Source organism: Garra rufa, chromosome 1 (genome assembly GCF_049309525.1).
Source record: "Garra rufa chromosome 1, GarRuf1.0, whole genome shotgun sequence".
In the NCBI taxonomy this organism is placed as follows: Eukaryota; Metazoa; Chordata; class Actinopteri; order Cypriniformes; family Cyprinidae; genus Garra; species Garra rufa.
Window position 1 is genome coordinate 31,332,275 of NC_133361.1, and position 19,969 is coordinate 31,352,243.

General features: G+C 39.6%; 1 protein-coding gene across 1 annotated transcript in view; it reads right to left on the minus strand.

Moving 5' to 3' along the window:
• Window positions 1-5,417, minus strand: part of lfng (LFNG O-fucosylpeptide 3-beta-N-acetylglucosaminyltransferase) — an 8,586-nt gene extending 3,169 nt beyond the window's left edge. Inside the window, 4 exon segments of the mRNA XM_073838777.1 lie at window positions 1-96; window positions 182-284; window positions 541-589; window positions 4,891-5,417. Coding sequence (XP_073694878.1) covers window positions 1-96; window positions 182-284; window positions 541-589; window positions 4,891-5,304 — 662 coding nt within the window. The 5' untranslated portion in view covers window positions 5,305-5,417.
• Between the last annotated feature and the right edge of the window lie 14,552 nt (window positions 5,418-19,969).

Sequence of the window (19,969 nt, forward strand, 5' to 3'; positions counted from 1 at the left end):
CCAATGTACATGTCCTGAGTGTGAGGGTAGTTGGACAGCAACTTCACCAGTGTCTTCACGTTCACATAGTTGTCATCATCCACATGACAGAACCATCTAAACCATACAGATATATCATTAGAAGATCTGATATGGTTTGCTTTGACACTAAAACAAGTGTTTAATGCAAAGCAATGCTTACTTTTTTCCAGACTCTATGAACTTGTCGTACTCAACAGCCATCTTGCAGGACAGAGCCTGGCGGCTGTGGGCAGCAGAGCAGTTGGTGTTGATAGCATGGCTTCCTGTGTGGACAAGAGGACAGATACTTTGTCAATGCACTCGTAATACTCCACTTATGTCTATCACTTGAGAAATGCCCATTATCTAAGAGGTCAGGTGACTCTGCACGCGCCCTTATACCATCTTCCCCCAAGAGCCCGGCTCCCTTTAACTAACCACAGGATTTTTAAGAGGATTAGAAGGCTGAGTCCAAACTATGTGCATATCAAAGTGGGAATGTCTAGCCTCGTGACTTCTGCTTGAGAAAGCTGCACTCACCGATTTTCTTCTTCAGTTCCTCATCTTCGCCATCCGTGAAGATATATGTCTGCGAAAACAAGACAAAGCCTGGTTAGCTCACACAAGTTCATCAATGAATCACTGCAATAGAGCAAAGACAATACAGGAATTGGCGCGTTCCAAACTGGAATCATGTGTCTTGGAGAGCTATTTATTCCAAGCGGACTGATTAGGAACCATTGTCTGGGTTTTACGCCATGGAAAACTCAGCAAGTTAAACAAGCCAAACTCTACCCCCCAAAATAAAAGCCCCTTGTTCTTGTTGTCAATCTCTCCATGGCAACTGCTCCGCACCCCAAAGCATCCCAGGCTCTGAACAAAGCGGGGAGCAGACCACCCCACTTACCCCCACCACCCCCAACACTCCACCCCCATTCCATTTCCCCTGACCACCTCCCAAGTCTTTCCATTCCTCATCCCCCTATCCACTTCAAGGAGGAATGGCCAAGTCATCTGGGAGAAAAGAAAGAAGCACCAGATCCCATTCTCCCAGACATACTCCAAATGATGAATATACATTCACACCAGCGTGCATTCTCTGACGTCTGACCCCTCAGGGTTTTGTTAACGTTAAAATAGAAGGGGTGGGATTAGGAGCTCATTGTGGAAGATAAGACAGAGCAGGTGCGAGGCGGCAGCCTCGGCTCAAAGGAGCCATTGAGGAGAAGACGCCACACGCCTCAGACAGACTGATGAAAAGGCAGCGTGCCCCTGGCCATGCACGTTAACCTGTTTGCTTTCCACCTCAGGTGAGACAGCACCTGCCACCCGCCGCCTTATCAGAGCCACGTGTCTGAACAGGTCAACCTGCCCACGCCCAACTGGCCTTGAACATGTACACCTACGCTACAAAACTTTTCTCTTATAAGCTTCAGCTGTTTTGTGATCTTTATCTCAACAGTGAAGTCGTTTTTTTGTTGCCTTTCAAATGCCAGCACGCACACACGTGGACTTGTTCCCCCTTTTCACAGTCGCATTTTTTTGGAATGTTCAAACATTGCCAGATAATGTTTGATTGGTTTGCAGAACAAACTCTGAGCAGATGTTTAGCGCAGCACTTTGGGGCCAAGGCCCAAGGCCGATGTTTGTTTAGGGAGGGCTGGCGGTTGGACTGGGTAAAGGATCAGAGGCTGGCGCTGTTTGCGTAGAGTTCCGCTGAAAGGACAGACTAATCACACAGGCAGCTGCCAAGGCAGACTGGGCACTGACAGAGAGAGAAACCTCAGAGCTGATTAGTGCATTACAATGTGTGTGTGTGGCCACATACCCCCAACCCTGCTCCCACTGTCCCTATGCATAGAGACAATGAGGAGTGGGTAAAGCCGTCACTGGGTAAATCCTACATATGTTTGCCTGCATTTGCATACAGCTGCAGTGGTTAACTAAAGAGAGGCCTCTCGTGGCACATGGCTTTGTTTCTCGGTTTCCCTTTTATTGAAGATACTGTGTGCCAAAATGACCCTTTTGTGGTTGCTTTCATAAATGTCAAGTCTTTTCTTCAAAATGCACTTTTCCCAGCATCGGCACACAAGAAAGGACAAGGGTTTTTTGGAGTTCTGATGATCGGGCAGAGATTGGTAGGGCTTCCCACCCTGCCAAAGGAAGGTCTGGCATGAGGCAGGGTGAGCGTGGAGCCTGGCTGTCTGTCTCCGTCTACCCGGGAAGGAAGTGGAGAGATGTTACTCCCTCTATTTAACACCAAACAGCCATGCTCCCTCTACCTGTGCCAATCAGAGCCCAGAAACTTGCACAGACTCATGCCACAACAGATCTGCACTGCTTTCACTGTCTTGTCTTCAACCCAGAGAGTTAAGTATTTCAGACAGAGATAATGAGGTTGGTCATGGTATTTAATTTGTGTCGAGCAAGTGTGCATTTGATCTGAATGGCATTTGCTAGCTATCTGTGTAACTGGACACCGGATACCGCAGCCACGGCACAGGCTGTTCTCTCATTGTTGTGAATTTCTCTCGCTGGGGAAGCTGCATTGTTCCAGGGGGGAAATTTGGAGAAACAGCGGAAGCCAGAAGCTGCAGCGTGAACAATTCAAAATGAGGCAGATCTGACTGAAAAGATTAACACTATTTAAGAGTCCTGACTCATCAAGTCGAGACAATTACAAAGCATGCTTTTAATAATCAAAAGCAAGTGCTCAGAAAGCAACTCTTAGAAAAATACTGATAATTCCAGTGCATTAACTAAGCTAGGGGAGCTTCTCGCTGACCGTGACTAACTCTAAACAAAGACAAGACAGTTTCCCACCAAGAAGAGGCACAGGCTGCCATGAGTGTCAACAGCAAGCACAGATTGGATCTGCTCTCAGTGTTTACATGTAAACAGCCCAAGACAGTGAGCTCTTCATCACCCGTCAAGGCAGTACCTGAAGCAGGTAAGCGGGTTAGAAAGATGAACATGTTCACAGTGTCGGTCATGCATCATCTCACTTGACATATGTGACAAAGTTCCCATGCTGTGGGCCTAACAATGCTAAACACTTGTCTGGTGCCAGCCATTGTGGCAAGCGGCCAAACAGTACACCGGAGTCCTTGGGATAATCCCCGGCCGTTCAGATGACAATAACTGGGATTTAACGTACTCAGGTGTTGCACGGATGAATGTAGGAATAATTTGAGAGCGGCTCTCCGTGTGCACATGTTGAGAATGTGAGGATTCATATAGCTGGCATTAGAGCCATCTTTTGTTCTTTCAGACCCAGCCACCTGGCACTCATTCTCCAGGAACTCCCCCTTGTATTCTGGGCTGCGCTGGTCTTTTATGTCTGCGCTGCTCCCCACCAGCTGCTGCTATTAATCCCTGCTGTTAACTCTCTCTTCTGTGGGTTAACTTCCATCAACTCCTGCACTGAGCAAACTTTGTCTTGGTTTTCACTCTTGCCTATAGCCTCTAGTGGTCATATCAGTTTAGCTGGATAGTGAAAGACAAATCGAAAGTGCATGGTCTGATTTAAATTTTCACTGTCCACATGCTTTGAAACGTCACAAACATAATGTTCTTTGTGACGCTGCAAGCACATAAAAGTGTTGCTATGGCTGTGCCATATTCAAATGACAATACTAAAACCCAGCTTGTCTAAGGTGTGATGGAAACTGATTGTGACAGAGCCCCGAGGCAAATTAAACAGACTTTTGCAAAATGTATGAGGTGGTGGATAAAATCACTTTGACTGCTCTGTGCTCGCTGCTGTCCATGTGCCGCGAGTGCTTTTGTGCTTGCTGCAAAAGAGGCCTGTTTCTCAGAGCTGTATTTTCATACTGTGAGCCACTCGGCATGCTGCTGAAAAGCCTTCCCTTGCCTATAGATGCTGTCCCTTTGTGCCCCCCAGCATCTCCATAACGAAGACTCTCTTTTCCCACCGCTTGGGTAGCTTGACCCAGCCTCTGCTCCAGATCCCCGGTTCCCATGGAGAGTGGGAGACAAGGGGCTGGCAAAGCTTTTCTTTCCCCCTTCAGAAAGACGCTTTGTTAGTGCTGAGAAGGGGACAGCTCTGAAGCCGCTGCTGTGATGCATCCTTAGCCCTGCCGTATTCACGGGGACACCCCAAACAATGGAGCAGAAGGGGAGAAAGGGGGGAACTTACAGCCACCCATTGCTCTGTGAGCAACACAGTGATTGCTAGAGACAGCACTATGAATCTAAGTATTTTAATGTATTTTTTTAATATGCCAGGCGGATGTAAATGGATTTTTCGGTCTATTGATAACAATGTACATTTGTATTTGTTTTGATGTCCTGCTTATAGATACACATTGTTGATATTAATCCTATAGATTGGCTTTTTTATTGTTACTTACAGTAGTTATCAGTTCTTTATTAGCATGTATACTAATAAATGCCATCATTTAGAGGTTCTCTAAAAAGTAACACCATTAAACCATTTTGTTCAACAGGAAACAATGTTCACAGGTAAAGTGACTTAACTAATGAGAGTTATAAACTTGCGACCATATTTAAGCCACATTTAAATATATCCATTTATGTGTATCAGTTATCTTATCTGCCAATTAAACAAATCTATATTGGTCGTAAAAAGCAATATTGATCCGTCTCCAAATAATGCTACTGACGTTAACAATATTATTTTAGAACAAAGTAATGTAAAATGTAACTGGATTTCAAACACTCCGAAGAATATGAAAATGAACTAAATTCATAGCTAAGAGTGTCATAAAGTTTTGAAACTCAAAGACAATGCACCAAATGTATCATTAATATCACGAAAAGAAAAATCCCCTTTGTTTCCGGCTGGTAAAATATGTAACCAAAAAGTGCAACAAGTTATGCCGTTTGTAACAGTGTAAACATACATACCTGCTGCATGTTTCTGGATATCCAGGTGTCCAGCAGTAGATCCAGTCTGGAGCGGTGAAACTTCTTCGTGGTCTTCACTGCGATGAAGATGTCATCCGCGCTGATGTCCTCAGCAGGCGGCGCGTCTGTCGTCGCTCCGGACGCTTCGGTGGGCTTATCCGCTTCCCTCCTGCTGCGGGTAAGCTTGGAAAAATAGGCAGAGAATCCTTTCTTTCCATTCTGCTCAGGTTGAGCTCCATCATCAGCCTCTGATTCCCCCAGACTCTGGAGCGAGCGCAAACCGACCTCAATCTCGTTCTGCATCCCGTCCTTCTGAATCCGCTGATGCTGCGACAGAAATAACAGTAGCGCCAGACAGGTGACGGTCGCTCCCGCGAGGGAGAGCACAGCTTTCCTCCCGTACGTTTTAGACATGTTTATTAAACTCTAAGAGAAGGATGCTCTCTTTGTGATACACACAGCATTAATCTAAACCTCCCTCCGATAGCCTACTCTAGAAAACAAGCGTGACATCTGACTGTAACATAGTAGCGTTGAGAGAGTCTCCTCATTGTAACACGGAGGGGCTTTTATAAACTGCCCACAGCGTTGGTCACGCCCAGTGGGCGGGGCATTGATGGCTATTGTGCTGTGGGAACCGCAGAGAGACTGTCAATAGGAGGACGCGTTAAAGGACAGCAGGCGAGGGACAAAGAGGGGGGAGGGTGAAAAGCACAAACAGGCGTAAACATTTTCAAAGTACATGCTCTTTTAAAACAAACTATGTATTCATGTGCTATAATCACTGTTAACTGCATGTTTGGCATTATCAGGAGCTGGGCTGAAAATGGCATTTGTTTGGACAAATCTGTGTATCATTTTTAGGTGGAAACTATATTTTTCTATTTTATTTAAAATGTGTAACGTTTAACTATTTTAAGTGGTAACTTATTCTTTTCTTTAGTATTTTATATAGGCTATATATAAACTGTATATGGGTCATTCCAGAATTGGAGGACATTTAGGCATCCATAATTTTGAAAAATTGGCCCTTTATTTTACTATTTTTTATTATGTATTTCATAAAAACAGGCAATATACCATTAAATAATTTGATTCGTCCAGCTCAGGTATCAAAGGCACATTTTTTATAATACTCTTTATTTTATTTTTTTGGTGCTCGATGCAACCCTGTTACCAATACTCAGGAACCTGAAAAAAGTATATATTTTCAAGTATTTGCTAAAATGCATAATGCATATAATCCTTCAAACTACAGTAAGGACAATAGCTCAAGCCCCTGTGAGCTAAAAAAGGTAATTTATTATTATTTTAATAAAAATTATACGGTAACAGGGTTGAAATTTAAGTAACAGGGTTGCAAAAAGCTACAGGGATTGATAGATAGATTACTTTTGATAAAAGATCAGGTCAACAATGTGACAAATGCTCAGGAAACACAGGCACATTGTTAAATAACATTTAACTATTTGATGATAGATCGTCCCTTATGAGTGGACTGAAGGAGATTCAACCCTGTTACTCTAATTATGGTAACAGGGTTGCGAGTAACAGGGTTGCAAATTAATGCTAATGTTAGCTTTTTCTCATGAATAGAAACTAGCTGTTTAGCTAGCTCTAACTGTCATATTTAGGACAAACTTACTTATGTAAAAAAGAAGAAGAAAACCTTCAAATTAATTTGTCTTATTCTGATAATAAGTGTAACAGGGTTGCATTTGTTAGAGTGACACATTCAATAAAGGGTAAAAATTGTATAATAACATGAAAAATCGAAGAGAGAATATACCTTTGTTCTACCCATTCTGGCAGCAAACTGCTTAGTGATGTAATTCCCTGTGTATCATGTCAATCGCTGTTTTTTTCTTCTTCTTCTGCCAGTCTAAATATTTTGGTAACAGGGTTGCACGATGTTGGGGACATAACTTTTTTGCAACATTTCAATTATTTAACATATTTATATCAATTTAAAAAAATGCTTTAACAATTAAAAGAGGCATATATAAACAAAATCATACAAAAAAAGGATATTTAAAATGTATTTTAACAGTTATATTTAACATTCAGTTTGGTCATCTAGAAGGTGGGACAAGAGAAAAATGGCATTTAAGTGGGTATTAGAGACTTTTTTTATTATTATTAATATTTAGGAGAAAAAAAATCTTCAAGTCTATATATATTTAGTTTCAGGACAAGTGTTTTTTACACAGTGACTATTTTTTTTGTATATTATACATAGATTATTTGAAATTTCATAGGTGGGACATGAAATGTCCTCCAATTCTGGAATGACCCATATATGTCTGTTTTGCAGATTTTCATTCATTTTAACGTGACCCTGTAAGCATGTATATACATAAGAATACATAAGTGAGGCCATATTTCCCACCAAAATTAATAATAATAAGTAGAAGAAGAAGAATCTTTTTTTTTCATGAAGAAAAATATGATGAAAATATATAATTTTCCTGTTTCCGCCATGAATAATAAAAAAAAGGTAATTGCAACTTTAATCTTACATTCTGACTTTTTTTTCCTCGCAATTCTGACTATAAAGCAACATATAAACTCACAATTCTAAAAAATAAAGTTGCAGTTCTGAGAAATAAAGTCAGAATTGTGAGATATAAACTTACATTTCACACTCAGACTTTTTTTCTTTTTTATATCTTGCAATTGTGGCTTTTTTTCCCTCAGAATTGCAAGTTTATATCTTGCAATTGTGACTTTTTCAGAATGGCGAGATATAAACTCACAATTCTGACATTATAATACACAATTGCGAGTTAAGTCAGAATTGTGAGATATAAACTCGCAATTTTTTTCCCTCTCAAAACTGGACTTTATAACTCGCAATTGCGAGTTTATATCACAATTCTAAGAAAAAAAAGTTTAAATTCCGAGAAAGTCAGAATTGCAAGATATTAACTCAAAAAAGTCAGAACTCCCAATTGCGAGAAAAAGGTCAGAATTGAGTTTTTATCTTGCAATTCTGACTTTCCTAGAAATTCGGACCTTTTTTTTTTTAGAATTGTGATATAAACTCACAGTTGCGTGTTATAAAGTCAGAATTGTGAGAGATAAATTTGCAGTTCTGAGAAATAAAGTCAGAATTGCAAGATATAAACTCACAAGTCTGAGAAAAAGTCAGAATTGCGAGGAAAGTCAGAATTGCAAGATACTAACTCGTAATTGTGAGAAAAAAGTCAGAATAGTGAGATCAGTGGGGGAAACGGGCTTTCATAAATGATTACACTTTGAAAAATTAATAATAAAATAAATACAAATAAATAATTTGTTAATTTCGTTTACTGCTGTTTTATATTACAGCCTACAGTGAGTTCATTGCACTTTTTCAATCTCTTTAATTTTTCTGTTTTACAGGGTGAAAATTGATCCGTACATGTTTCTGTTAGATCTACCTATGAAGAATAAGACTACTAACATGGGACATCTTCTACAGACATGCTGGATTACATCAAGCACCAGCCATTTCTCAATATCACCATTCAAATCAAGCTCACAATGATGGCGCGCTCCAGTCAATCAACGGCAGCTGACCTCGTGAGGCCTTCAAACAACCGCGTGTTCCTTATGCTTGCTTTTAAAATGGCGCCTCTTCTGCGCTGAAGAGCCTGTAGAGCTGAGAGCACGACCCTGGCCGTGACTTCCAGCTGACAGCTCGGCAACTGCTGGTGACAGACCTAAATGCTTTAGATCCTACTTCTAGCCCTCTCAACAGCTTGCTTTCAAAACAAGCAGCGGTCAGACACTACATTTAAGTCTTTATTGAACAGGCTGAACAGCTGAGATATTCTCATTTTTTCTTTTAATAAAAGAGATAATAACACCCAGGATGTAATTTGGAACATATAAATAAGTATCTAACAAAAAGTCATGCTCCTTCAAAAATTCTACAGGCCCAAGACAAAGAGCGAAGAGTGCTGCTAACAGACATATAGCATCTTTTGTTAATCTTTTGAAGCAGCCCACAAAAAAATGTGTTAAAACGTGTGTAAGAAACCAGGCAGAGGGGTCAGCCTCCCCCAGCCCCTGTTCTTTTTTAGGATCAGCGCCCTTTTTTACTCTGGAATGGAGGAACACTTTGGCAGGCCCCTTGTCGGACTCCTCAGACAATCCGTGCAATAAAAAGCAGGGCTAAACCACACAATGCAAAAGTTCCGCTTGTATCCCAGATTCATGCCAGTCACCCCATTCCCCCTCCTCCTCCTCTGACGGATAACAAAAAAGGGGAGAAAAAAGTTTCTTTTCTTCCAACCTCCCTTTCATTCTCAAAAAAAAGCTCCCCGTCTGCCCTCCATACCACATCCCGGATCCTTCCCCATCTGAAGACGTTACCGCCGAATTCCAATTAAATGAAATCTCCCGTTCAAGCACAACCCACTTCCCCACAAGAATGCCCAGCGATCCTGCTAATAAACTCAGCAATCCCATTCCCACTGTCCCGTCGTGGCATCTGGAATGGGATGATGGAGAATCTCTGAGGAATGGATATGATTACTGCTATGCTATTTATAGATGCTTTAATGTGTGTAGCACAAAGGAGAGGTAGGACATTTCAGTGCGTGTGGCTGGCATCCGCACTAAATGAGACTGGACGTGCCCTGTCTGAACATCCCCTTTTTTTCCCGCCTGCCAAAATCCAAGCTCTCAAGGCTTGGCGCAACAGTTTGTTTTGGGATTTGAATGTTTGCTCAGGGTAAACAAAGCAATTTCGGCATGTTAGCTGTATTTGAGGACAGAGTTGTCTTATCTGACCGTTCTGTTTAAACAGTTCCCTTGATGCAAACTGACTCGCTTTGATCTTAATACCCTCGATGCACCACAACTACAAACACAGATACTCTGGGTAATGAGAGCGGTCTGTTCGGAGTGGTAAAACGCCATTGTGTTGATAAAGGCACATCCTTCCTTTATCCGTTCCATATTTATTTTGATTCATCTCTGTCTTTTCCTTTCCCTCCAACCATTTCAGCAAAATCTTTGAAGACGGAGGTTAAATTCACAACAGCTGTATGTGAGGATGACGGCTTTGTGGCGTCCCACTGTATTCTTGTACAATGGGCATATAGTGGGAAGGTTAGTAGTTGTCTGTCAGCCTACAGTCTCCTGTTTATTATTCTGATCCACATAATGGAGCATTTAACTGTATTGCAATCATCTGGAGTTACAGTATATGTCCTGTCCTGTCTTTTGGTGGTCTATTTGATTTTTGGGGAGATAATTTCTTGCTTTTGGCCAGCTACGAAACAGAACTTTCAAATATTGAATACAATGCATGACATATAGTCATCTCTTTCCTTTTTGAGAAGCGGTCATGGCCGTTTGACGTATTTAATGGGGATCTGTGAAATGTTCGATTGAATTATGCAAGCAGCAAGCCTTTCCAAGTTTAAATCTGTCCTTGGAGCTTCAATGTCTTACTGTCTTGTTTTCCAGGTTGCTGTTTCTTTCTCCAAAGCTCTTGGATGAAATAGGATTCCAGACAGTGATGGGCCTGGATATCATTCCTACAGAGTGATAATGAAACTATATTCATCCCATCTGGGTAAAATCTATTTCAGTTGATGGAAAAAGTATCGATGTGCTCTAGCCAGATGAAGGGAAAACATTCTTTATTTATTTGTCTTTTTTGGACTATAAATCCTGCAGCGCATATCCTCTACGGTTGCGTCCCGAGCAGGGAAACATAATGCAGCTTCTGAGGGGCCGGCGGAGTCCCCTGGCTCTCACTTCTGGTGTGACCTGTAATCCTATCAATGCTAGCACAGCCATGCTGGGAGAATAAACAGAGCTATTGGCTTCTGCCACTGCCCTTTTCATACGGTATGTCCTTCTCTCACACAGCGCTTTGGAATAAATATTCGTGAACAAGAAAATGCACTTGGGTTTGCGCCTCAATTTTTTCTTGCGACTTTAACAAATAAACATTGTCTGTTTTCTCAAGGCGCATCCAAGTCTTTTTGATTCTCATCATTCTCTCCAGATCCTACAATCCTTCAGAAGAGACTTAATTTAGTTATTCTGAGAATTGCGAATAGTTGGACTGTCGTTCGTTGCAGATGTTGGACGCCAGGGCCTGTGTCACAGTGCCAGCTGTTGTTGCTGTAACTTGTGCTTTGTTTCCACCATGTCCAATGGATTATGGGAAATTTAGCAATGGATTAAATGGCCTTTCTGTAGCAGTGGGGGGTCAGATTGCACCCCTGACTTGCCCGGGCTTGTCCTACACCACAAATGCTCCATGTATGCAATGTAGCAACATTACATAACACATGTAGTGCTTCCAGAAGTCTTCTAAGTGATATTAAATATCTCCCTGAAACAAAACACCATTAATAATTGCAACCACAAGGAAAAGTGATTGAAATCATGCTCCTTTTTACAAGATGTAATTTAAGTCTGTGCCCAGAATGTGTCTGTGAAGTTTCAACTCAAATGCCCCACAGATCATTTATTATATCATCAAATTGCTTATTTTGAGTGAAACCAGAAACACACTGTTTTCGTGCAAGGCTCTTTAAATGCAAATTAGCTGCTGCACCCCGCCCCCTTTTCCAGAACAGGGCTTTGCCTTTACAGTTCGTAACTCAGATACTGTGATAAAAAAAAGAAAAAGTTGATTTTTTTTTATTATCACGTCTATCTACTTTCATGTCTTATTGCGCTTAAATTTTCAAATAGACACAAAGTGATTTTAAAAACACAAAACAGTTATGTTTGTGAAGGTAAACAGCTGGGAAAGAAATTGCATGTTTATATTAGACCTGTGTATTGTGACAGTAGCGTAATATACAGTACCTGTATTGCTGTCTATGCTGTTAATATGACCCAAACAATAACATTAAAACAAAAAATCTCTCTGCTCTGGACTAAATAATTTTTATAGCTCTAATGAAAAGATATTTCTTACTTGAATGCTGCTTTTAAATGCTGTAGCATGAAGATAAACATTGCGGATTGTGTGTGGCTTACTCAGGGCGAGGTTTCTGCTAATACAGAAGTGTCAGTCAACAGCTGTGGGTGGGGCTTGTAAAATGTGACATCACATTTTACAGAATCTGTGAACGGCTTGTTCTGAGACACGGCTTATGATTTATGCCGATTGAAAAATAGGAGCGGGTGGATTTTTATCATTATAGGGTGGTTGTGTACACACTGCCAGCACACATTTATGTTCAAACAACATGTAAAAGTGAATTTTGCATAATAGGTGCCATTTAAGCACTTTTTGAGCAGCATTGTAAGCGTATGCAAGATTTACATACAAGAAACAGAAGCAAATCATCTACCCAACCTGTCAGCAGTAACATTTTGTAGCTGATTACAGTTTTAGGAAGAAGTGGGAGGTGTAACGATGGGAAAGGAGCCGCTTGGCTCTCTTTGTATAGTGCTGGAACAGTGGAGCTGGGACAAGGACGCTGCTGTTTGTGGGTGAATCAGGCTCTGGATCACTCAGGCTCTTTGAAAGAGTTCTCTTCAACCTATACCCTTCGCTTTTGTGGCCTGCCACTACCTTGCTGAGCGGGACAATGAGCCAACCATTGAAAACTGAGACATGTTTCTGTGCTGCCCGGAGCCCATTAAGCTCTAAAGCACTACTGTAGGTCTCTCTCATCAGGCCTCTATTCTCATTCTAATGGCTCGATGCATGCCAATAGGCCTGTTGCTAGAAGCACCCATCGCATTCCAGTTATAAATACAAGTGGGTTTAAGTTGTCGGGTTTCCCCACCTTTGGGTTCTGAGAACGCTGCCAGTTGTTATGATGTAACCACATGTGCTATTGTAATTGGGATCATTGATCTCATTCCTCTCCCATGGCTCTCTGGTCTATGCAATGATGCTGTTGTCATAGTGACCACATTTGCATCTCTGTGAGATTTATATATTGATTATTCCTTAAATGCTCGGTATTCTATACCGTTGCATTGTAGCAAGTAGCTTAAAAATGGCCTGGGGTATCAGGTACTGAGATGTTAAACAGTTTCCTTTGTTTTCACTGAAAACAATGGGATATTGCAGCTATGGGTCTTGGGTGGGGTGACCGCTGTTGAGGTGAATTAGCCCATTTTGGGTATTCGAATGCTAAATGCCATTCGGGAATGCTGAGATGGCTCCTCTGGGAGAATATCAAGAGATCTCATTATGTGGATCTCCTGGTGCTTTCAATGGTAATTAATGGAGAGATAAGCTACTGTTGATATTTAAATGTTAACCTGGGTGAATAGTGCTCAGGAGAACTGTGGTGTATTTGTGTTGTTTAACATAGACTCATTAAGAGCGTTTACATGCAATTTGAAATGTCAGAATTCAGTCAGACTGAAACAGTAATCCTTCCCTCATTTAATGTCACATAAACATTTTAAGGTTGGAATACACTACTCGATTTTTAACATTTGACCATAGTTTAAAACACTAGGCATCATACAAGTGGTTACAAAGAAAGCTTGGGTTTCATATACTAAATAAATGAGTGGTTGCAAACACAACAAACTCATGCGAAAACATGTGCCTTGTTTGCTATAAGATAATGATGAATGTAAACAATGTCTTGTTTAGTATATTTTAAGCCACTGAACCTAAAATCTAAAAAGATACATGTGTTTTTATCTCACTTCTGACTTTTTCTCACAACTGTGAGTTTACATCTCGCAATTGTGACTTTTTTTTAGAACTGAGTAATACAAACTTTCCATTGAGATTTTTTTTCAGGATTGCATGATATAGTCTCACAATTGCAAATTATTAAGTCAGAATAACGAGATATAGACTTGCAATTGTAAGAAATAAAGTCAAAATTGTGAAGTAAAAACATGCAATTCTGACGTTTTGGTCTCAATTTTGACAATTCTGAGAAAAAAAGTCAGTTGCGAGATATAAACTCGCAATTCTGAGGAAAAAGTCATAAATATGAGATATTAACTGGCAATTTTAAGAAAAAATGTCACAAATGTGAGATACACTCGCAATTTTCGAGAAAAAAAGTCATGCATGCAAGATATCAACTCACAATTCTTAGAAAAAGTCACGAATGTGAGATATAAACTTGCAATTTTAGGAAAAAAGTCACAAATGCGAGATATGAGCTCACAAATCAAAGAAAAGTCACGAATGTGAGATATAAACTTTGATTCTGAGAAAAAAGTCTCAATTGTGACATATAAACTTGCAATTCTGAGAAAAAAGTCACAATTGAGAGATATAATCTCAGTTTGGAGGAAAAAAAAGTCAATTGGAAGATGGAAACAATTCTGAGGAAAAGTTACAATTTGCGAGATAAACTTGCAATTATGAGAAAAAAAATTGCGAGATATAAACTTAATTCTAAGGGGAAAAAGTTAATTGGAAGATATAAACTCAATTCTAAGAAAAAAAGTCACAATTGCGAGATATAAACTTTTTATTCTGAGAAAAAAAGTCACAATTGCATTTTATAAACTCACATTTCTGAGAAAAAAATCTGAACTGTAAGATATAAACTTGCAATTCTGAAAAAAAAGTCAAAATTTAAAAGTTTATATTTCGCAGTTCTGACTTTAAAACTCACAATTGCGAGTTTTTATAATGCAATTCTGAGAAAAAAGTCAGTGGCGGAAATGGGCTTCCATAGAGCCAAAATGTCTTAAAATATCAAATATGTTTGATCTGCTCTGACTGGATGGATTCATAATCTGGAGCTAAAAAATATTAAAAAAAAAAAAGATTTTTGTGAAATCTGTTTTGCCCATAATCTGTCAACTGGTTCTAAACTTTGGCAACTCGTGTCAACTCCTCCAGACTGTAAAAGCGGAGAAAAATCTGGGCAAAAGTTGCGTAGTGGATTCCAGCCTTTAGTCATATCAGTCAATTGCAGTATTTCTCACAAATCAGAATAACAGACTTAGATCATGCGATTGTAGCTTGACCCTGTTCAGCACATATACCACTTTTGTGTCTATGAATGGCCTTGGCATTGTGTTCTTACTCTAAAAGACAGGAATGATGTGTGACATGTATTTAATCCCAGATGTATTTTGTTACAAATTATACATGAACAGACAAATGAAGACTGTAGCTCGACTTAAATCCACCGTGTTGACTGTGGTATCAATCTACAGTTTGGTGTGAAAGCTCAACACAGGGTTTGGGAAAGGAAGACGTCACACTAAACTGGTGTGTGGCATGGACGTGTGGAAGTCAAACACCATAAAACAGCATTTCAGCTTGATGAAGGCCTCACGAGTCATACCTACAAGCGCGAAAGCAATTGTCCAAAGCGTCAAAAGCCTCAGCGCTGGTAAGTGAGCGACAACTTCAAACACAAAACCCCTGTAGACTCTCATTAACTGCAACAAGCTCCAAAATGAATTCTTGATCTGTTTGTTTTCATGTCTATTTGTCCCCCTAACAAGAACCACATGTTGCCCAGTCAAGCTATAGTTTCTAAAACTGCACATCCCAAGAGGAAAACACAGTCTCAGTGTTTTTGGACGTCTGTTTTATTGCTTAGTTCATAAAAACAGTATGACATCTAGCAGCCCAGAATAGTCGAGACTGACTATTGTGCTAATTGGTGTCTGTACTGTCCTGTTATCTGCACCGGCTCATTTGCATAACTGTTAACCCCCTCCCAAACCTGTCCTACTTCCACCCCTCCTCCACTTCCACTCTTATCCCATAATTTCCCCTTTGACCCAGGCCTGTTATCCTGAGAACCTGCTAATGAGTGACGGCCTTACAGCCCTGTGAGACAGAGAAGATCCACTGTATATTAATTGGGACAGTAGTTTATGAGAGGACATGGGGGTGGATCTGGAACAGCAGTGAGAACAGCGTCCCGGGACGGTACCAATTAACACAGTCGAGGCCAAAAGAGCTATCCTGCTTGATTTTGTTTGTTTGTTGTGCTTTTTTTGGCCCATGTCTTCTCGTTTTTCTCTCATGTCAGGGACTTTGAGTTTCGGATGGGCTTTGTGATGTGAAGTATCTGAGAGGTCACAGGGGACGCCATCCACCAATGTGGCACAAGGGGAAGAATGAAGCCATTGGGAAGCGATACTAGTCAAATATAAGAGAGAGAGCGAGAGTGGCTGTAAAGGGGTAGGATGACAGAGAGCGCTGCTGTGTGAGAATCTCACGGGGACCTCGCACAAAGTGCTGAGCAGGAGAGAGTGAGTGTGCTGGGAAAACGCTGAGACTCTCTTTGTATGTGTGTGTGATGCTAATCGCAGTTCACCCACCGAGGGAGAGGCGTGAGACGTGGGAAAAATAGCACTGACTGATAGGACTGGCTGATGAGCTCACTTGTCCTAAATTTTTTAGTCTCATCGGACTTAGCGAAGCTGTGGATGTTTTCAAAGTTAGATAACGTGTGCTTTGCCAGCTTTAGCAGTAATCCATGATTCAACAACGCTCTGCGAAAATAATATTACAGACATTAGAGGAATTAGTCAATGACTCTTCAGTCTTGGGGGTAATGCATTATGTAATATAATAATATTGTTAAGTGGTTACCTGTTACATTTACACAATAAACACACACCATTTTATTACCTTTTGTTAACCTTTCACTTCTCCATGCTGGAAAAATTTACCAAAGTATACACATTTCACATTTACCGTTTACTTATTAGTGGTCAATATGTATGTATGTGTACATATGAGGAGTTCATTTGCAAAAACAGATAACGTTTTTAACAAAAATCATGTTTTTTCATTGTGCACTCCAATTCACAAGTCTGAGAAAAAAAAACTCACAATTGCTAAATATTAACACAATTCTGAGGAAAAAATCCTAACTGCTTGCTATAAACTTTGTAAAATTGTGAATTTATATCTCACAGTTCTGACTTTATTTGTCATAATACAGAAACTGTGATACTTTTTTCAGATTCTTTGATGAAAAAAAGAAAATAATTATATATATATATATATGTATGTGTGTGTGTGTGTGTGTGTGTGTGTGTGTATATATATATATATATATATATATATATATATATATACATACATACATACATACATACATATACATATACTTTTATTCAGCAAGGATGTATTAAATGGATAAAAAGTGATTAAGTAAAGACTTTTATTTTTAAGACTTTTATTATAAATAAATACTGTGCTTTTTTTACTTGTAATTAATTAAAGAATCCTGAAAAAACATACACTGTAAAATGTTTTCCCGGTTTCAACTTAAAAACTTAAGTTTAGCAGCTCCCTTAGAATTTTAAGTTAAATCAACTTAAAAATCCAATAATTTAAATAAAAAAAATTAAGGCAGCTGCTTAACTTAAGTGTTTAAGTTGAAACTGGTGAAAACTTTTTACAGTCTATAACAGGTTCCCAAAAAATTAATAATCTGCACAAATGTTTGCAACACTGATAATAAATCAGCATCTTAGAATGATTTCTGAATGATCATGTGACACTGAAGGCTGAAGTAATGAAATAAATGTTATTTTAAAGTATATTAAGATAAATTGTAATTGTACATTTTTTTCTGTATTTTTTATCAAGTAAATGCAGCCTTGGTGAGCATAAGAGACTTATTTAAAAAACACAAAAGAAATCTCACTGATCCCAAACATTTGAATGGCATTGTATATAATTTATTTTTTAATACATCAAGAACACATTAAATTGAGTGTCGGTGAAGACAGTACAAAACATTTTTGTTTTAAATAAATGCTGTTCTTTTAAGCTTTCTAATCAAAACTTTGTGTTATCAATGAAAAATCAGTTTCCACAAAAATATTAAGCAGCATCAATGTTTTTATCGTTGATATTTTTTACCAAATCACCCTATTAGAATGATTTCTGAAGAATCACGTGACACTGAAGACACTGACATTAAAATATACAATATTACAATATTATTTGACATTATCATTTACTGTATTTTTGATCAAGTAAGTGAGCATAAGAAGCTTCTTCTTTTTAATGGTAGTGTTTGCTTTAAAAATACTGTTGTTAAATAAATATAAAACTTAAGTTGTAGGAGACCAAACAACAGGAGCTCATTGCTCATTTGTGTTTGAAATGTGTTGATGTGTGGTTTTCGTATGACAAACCACATTACCAAGTTTCATTTTAAGAGTGGGGACATTAAAATACCTCAGAAATGTATTTATTGCTCTTTTCTAACACAGTAAGACTGAAAATTACATGTTTCATGTCTTCAAAGTAACATGCAAGCTGTGGGAACATTTACCTCAAAGTCAGTGGTCTTCTCATAGACTGCTGCCATTTTACTTTCGGACAAAGATGGGAAGTTGATGTCTGAGGTTTTATGCTTAGTATAAAAGTCCTTTTAAAAGTGTATTTTATGGAAAAATTAGACTCGTTTACACTATCCTAACCTCTCTAATGTTCGTGTTGTTGGTTTAGAGCTGTTGTAGCACATTTAAAGTATCTGTTAATTATCCGCCTTATTTTTCAACAAGGAAGTAAGGCTACATTAACATGGACTGGATACTCTTTCATAGCCATGTTAGCTCTCACTTTGTGATACATCACATTTATACTGCCCTACAAAGGCAAAGTGCAGTAACTACGCCAACACTGAAACTGAGAAAAATGCCTTTAAAGTTTTTACGCCAGCTAGTCAAACATGTTGATACTTTTCTTTCTCTGAAACACTCTCGTTTCTCTGGGACAAAATTGAACCAGGAGACTTTGCCACAAGACAAAACAGTTGTCACAAAGTCCATTTTAAGCCTTAACTCAATTTTGACCAAATGAGTAGTTACTGCGCTTTGCCTTTGGAGGGCAGTATAGTGAACTCTGTCTTTTTCCCATGCTTTGGTTTGGGTCTCAGTCCTGTGTTGGTTCTCTCTGCAGGTAAGACGGTCTCAGGCGCCTCAATGTCACCATTATGACCTGCCCAAGTCCCCCAGAGCTCATAAAGGTCCCAGGTCTCGCACTAGCCCGATACCTGATCTGCTTCCCAGTGAACCCGCCTTTACGACCCCCTGACTTCCCTTCCCTTAAGGCCCTGGGACGGACCAGCGGCCCCATGGAGTCAATCTGTCTCTGGTACAGTAACCGCTGGCTTTTGAAGCCCAGTTTGACTAATTTTCCCCATCAAGAGAGGCCCAAACATTCGAGCGTAATGCCTGGACCCTCAACCCTGCTGCTGTTCCATCACTGTACGCACAGGAAGAGAAACCATGACAGATGGGACAGCCATTCAAGGTCAGTAATCTAGCCAATCTGTAATAATACACTTCTCGTATAATCCATTTTGGATTTCACAGTTTTGGCTGCTTTTATTTCCTACTTCGCAGCCGGCTTCTCAGGTTTCAGTCCCTTGTGGTGTCTTTGTTCACATTTTGGTGTTTGATTTACTGAAGTTTGACTGTTATGGGTTAAATTCACTGAAGAAAAGAATAAAGAAAAACACATTAATAAAACAAGACACATGGGTTCTAGCATATAATCTTTAGTCTGTGTCTTGTAAACCAGTTTTGAAGTATTATTAAGATTGTCAGTGCAAAGGAAAGCCTTCGTATGGCCCATGTAAGGATGCAATAGACTAGGGTGGCTTTTATGTGGTGGTCCATGGGGGGCAAGAGGAATTGCGTCCTCTCAATGTGAAGCAGATGTGACTGTGAGGTTGTTAAATGACTTTACAGCCATGTGAGACATATGCTGGGTATAGAGCACAAAGGGAACCAGGCCACGATAATCACCAAAGACAAACTGCAAACTGCCTTAACATGGGTTTTTATTCCTTCACTCGTCTGCCTGAAGTCTTACGTCACGGGAACTTAAGGCAGTGAGTCATATTTTGAGGCTATTTTGGGGTAATTTGCTTTGTGAGGCTGTAAATTTATACTGTCAACACTCTCAGTCATCATCTATAAATCTGATTGTAATTCAGTTCAGGCTTATTTAATTTCGTTCAACTTGATCCAGATTCATTCGAAGCTGCACAGCCGAAACATTTTTCTTCCTTAAATCCAAATTATGTACGTTTTTTTAAGTGTTTTTCAAAATATATATTTTACTGGACTGTTCTCAACTCATTCCAAAGCAAAATAAATATAGTTAGAAATAATTGACGATGGACCA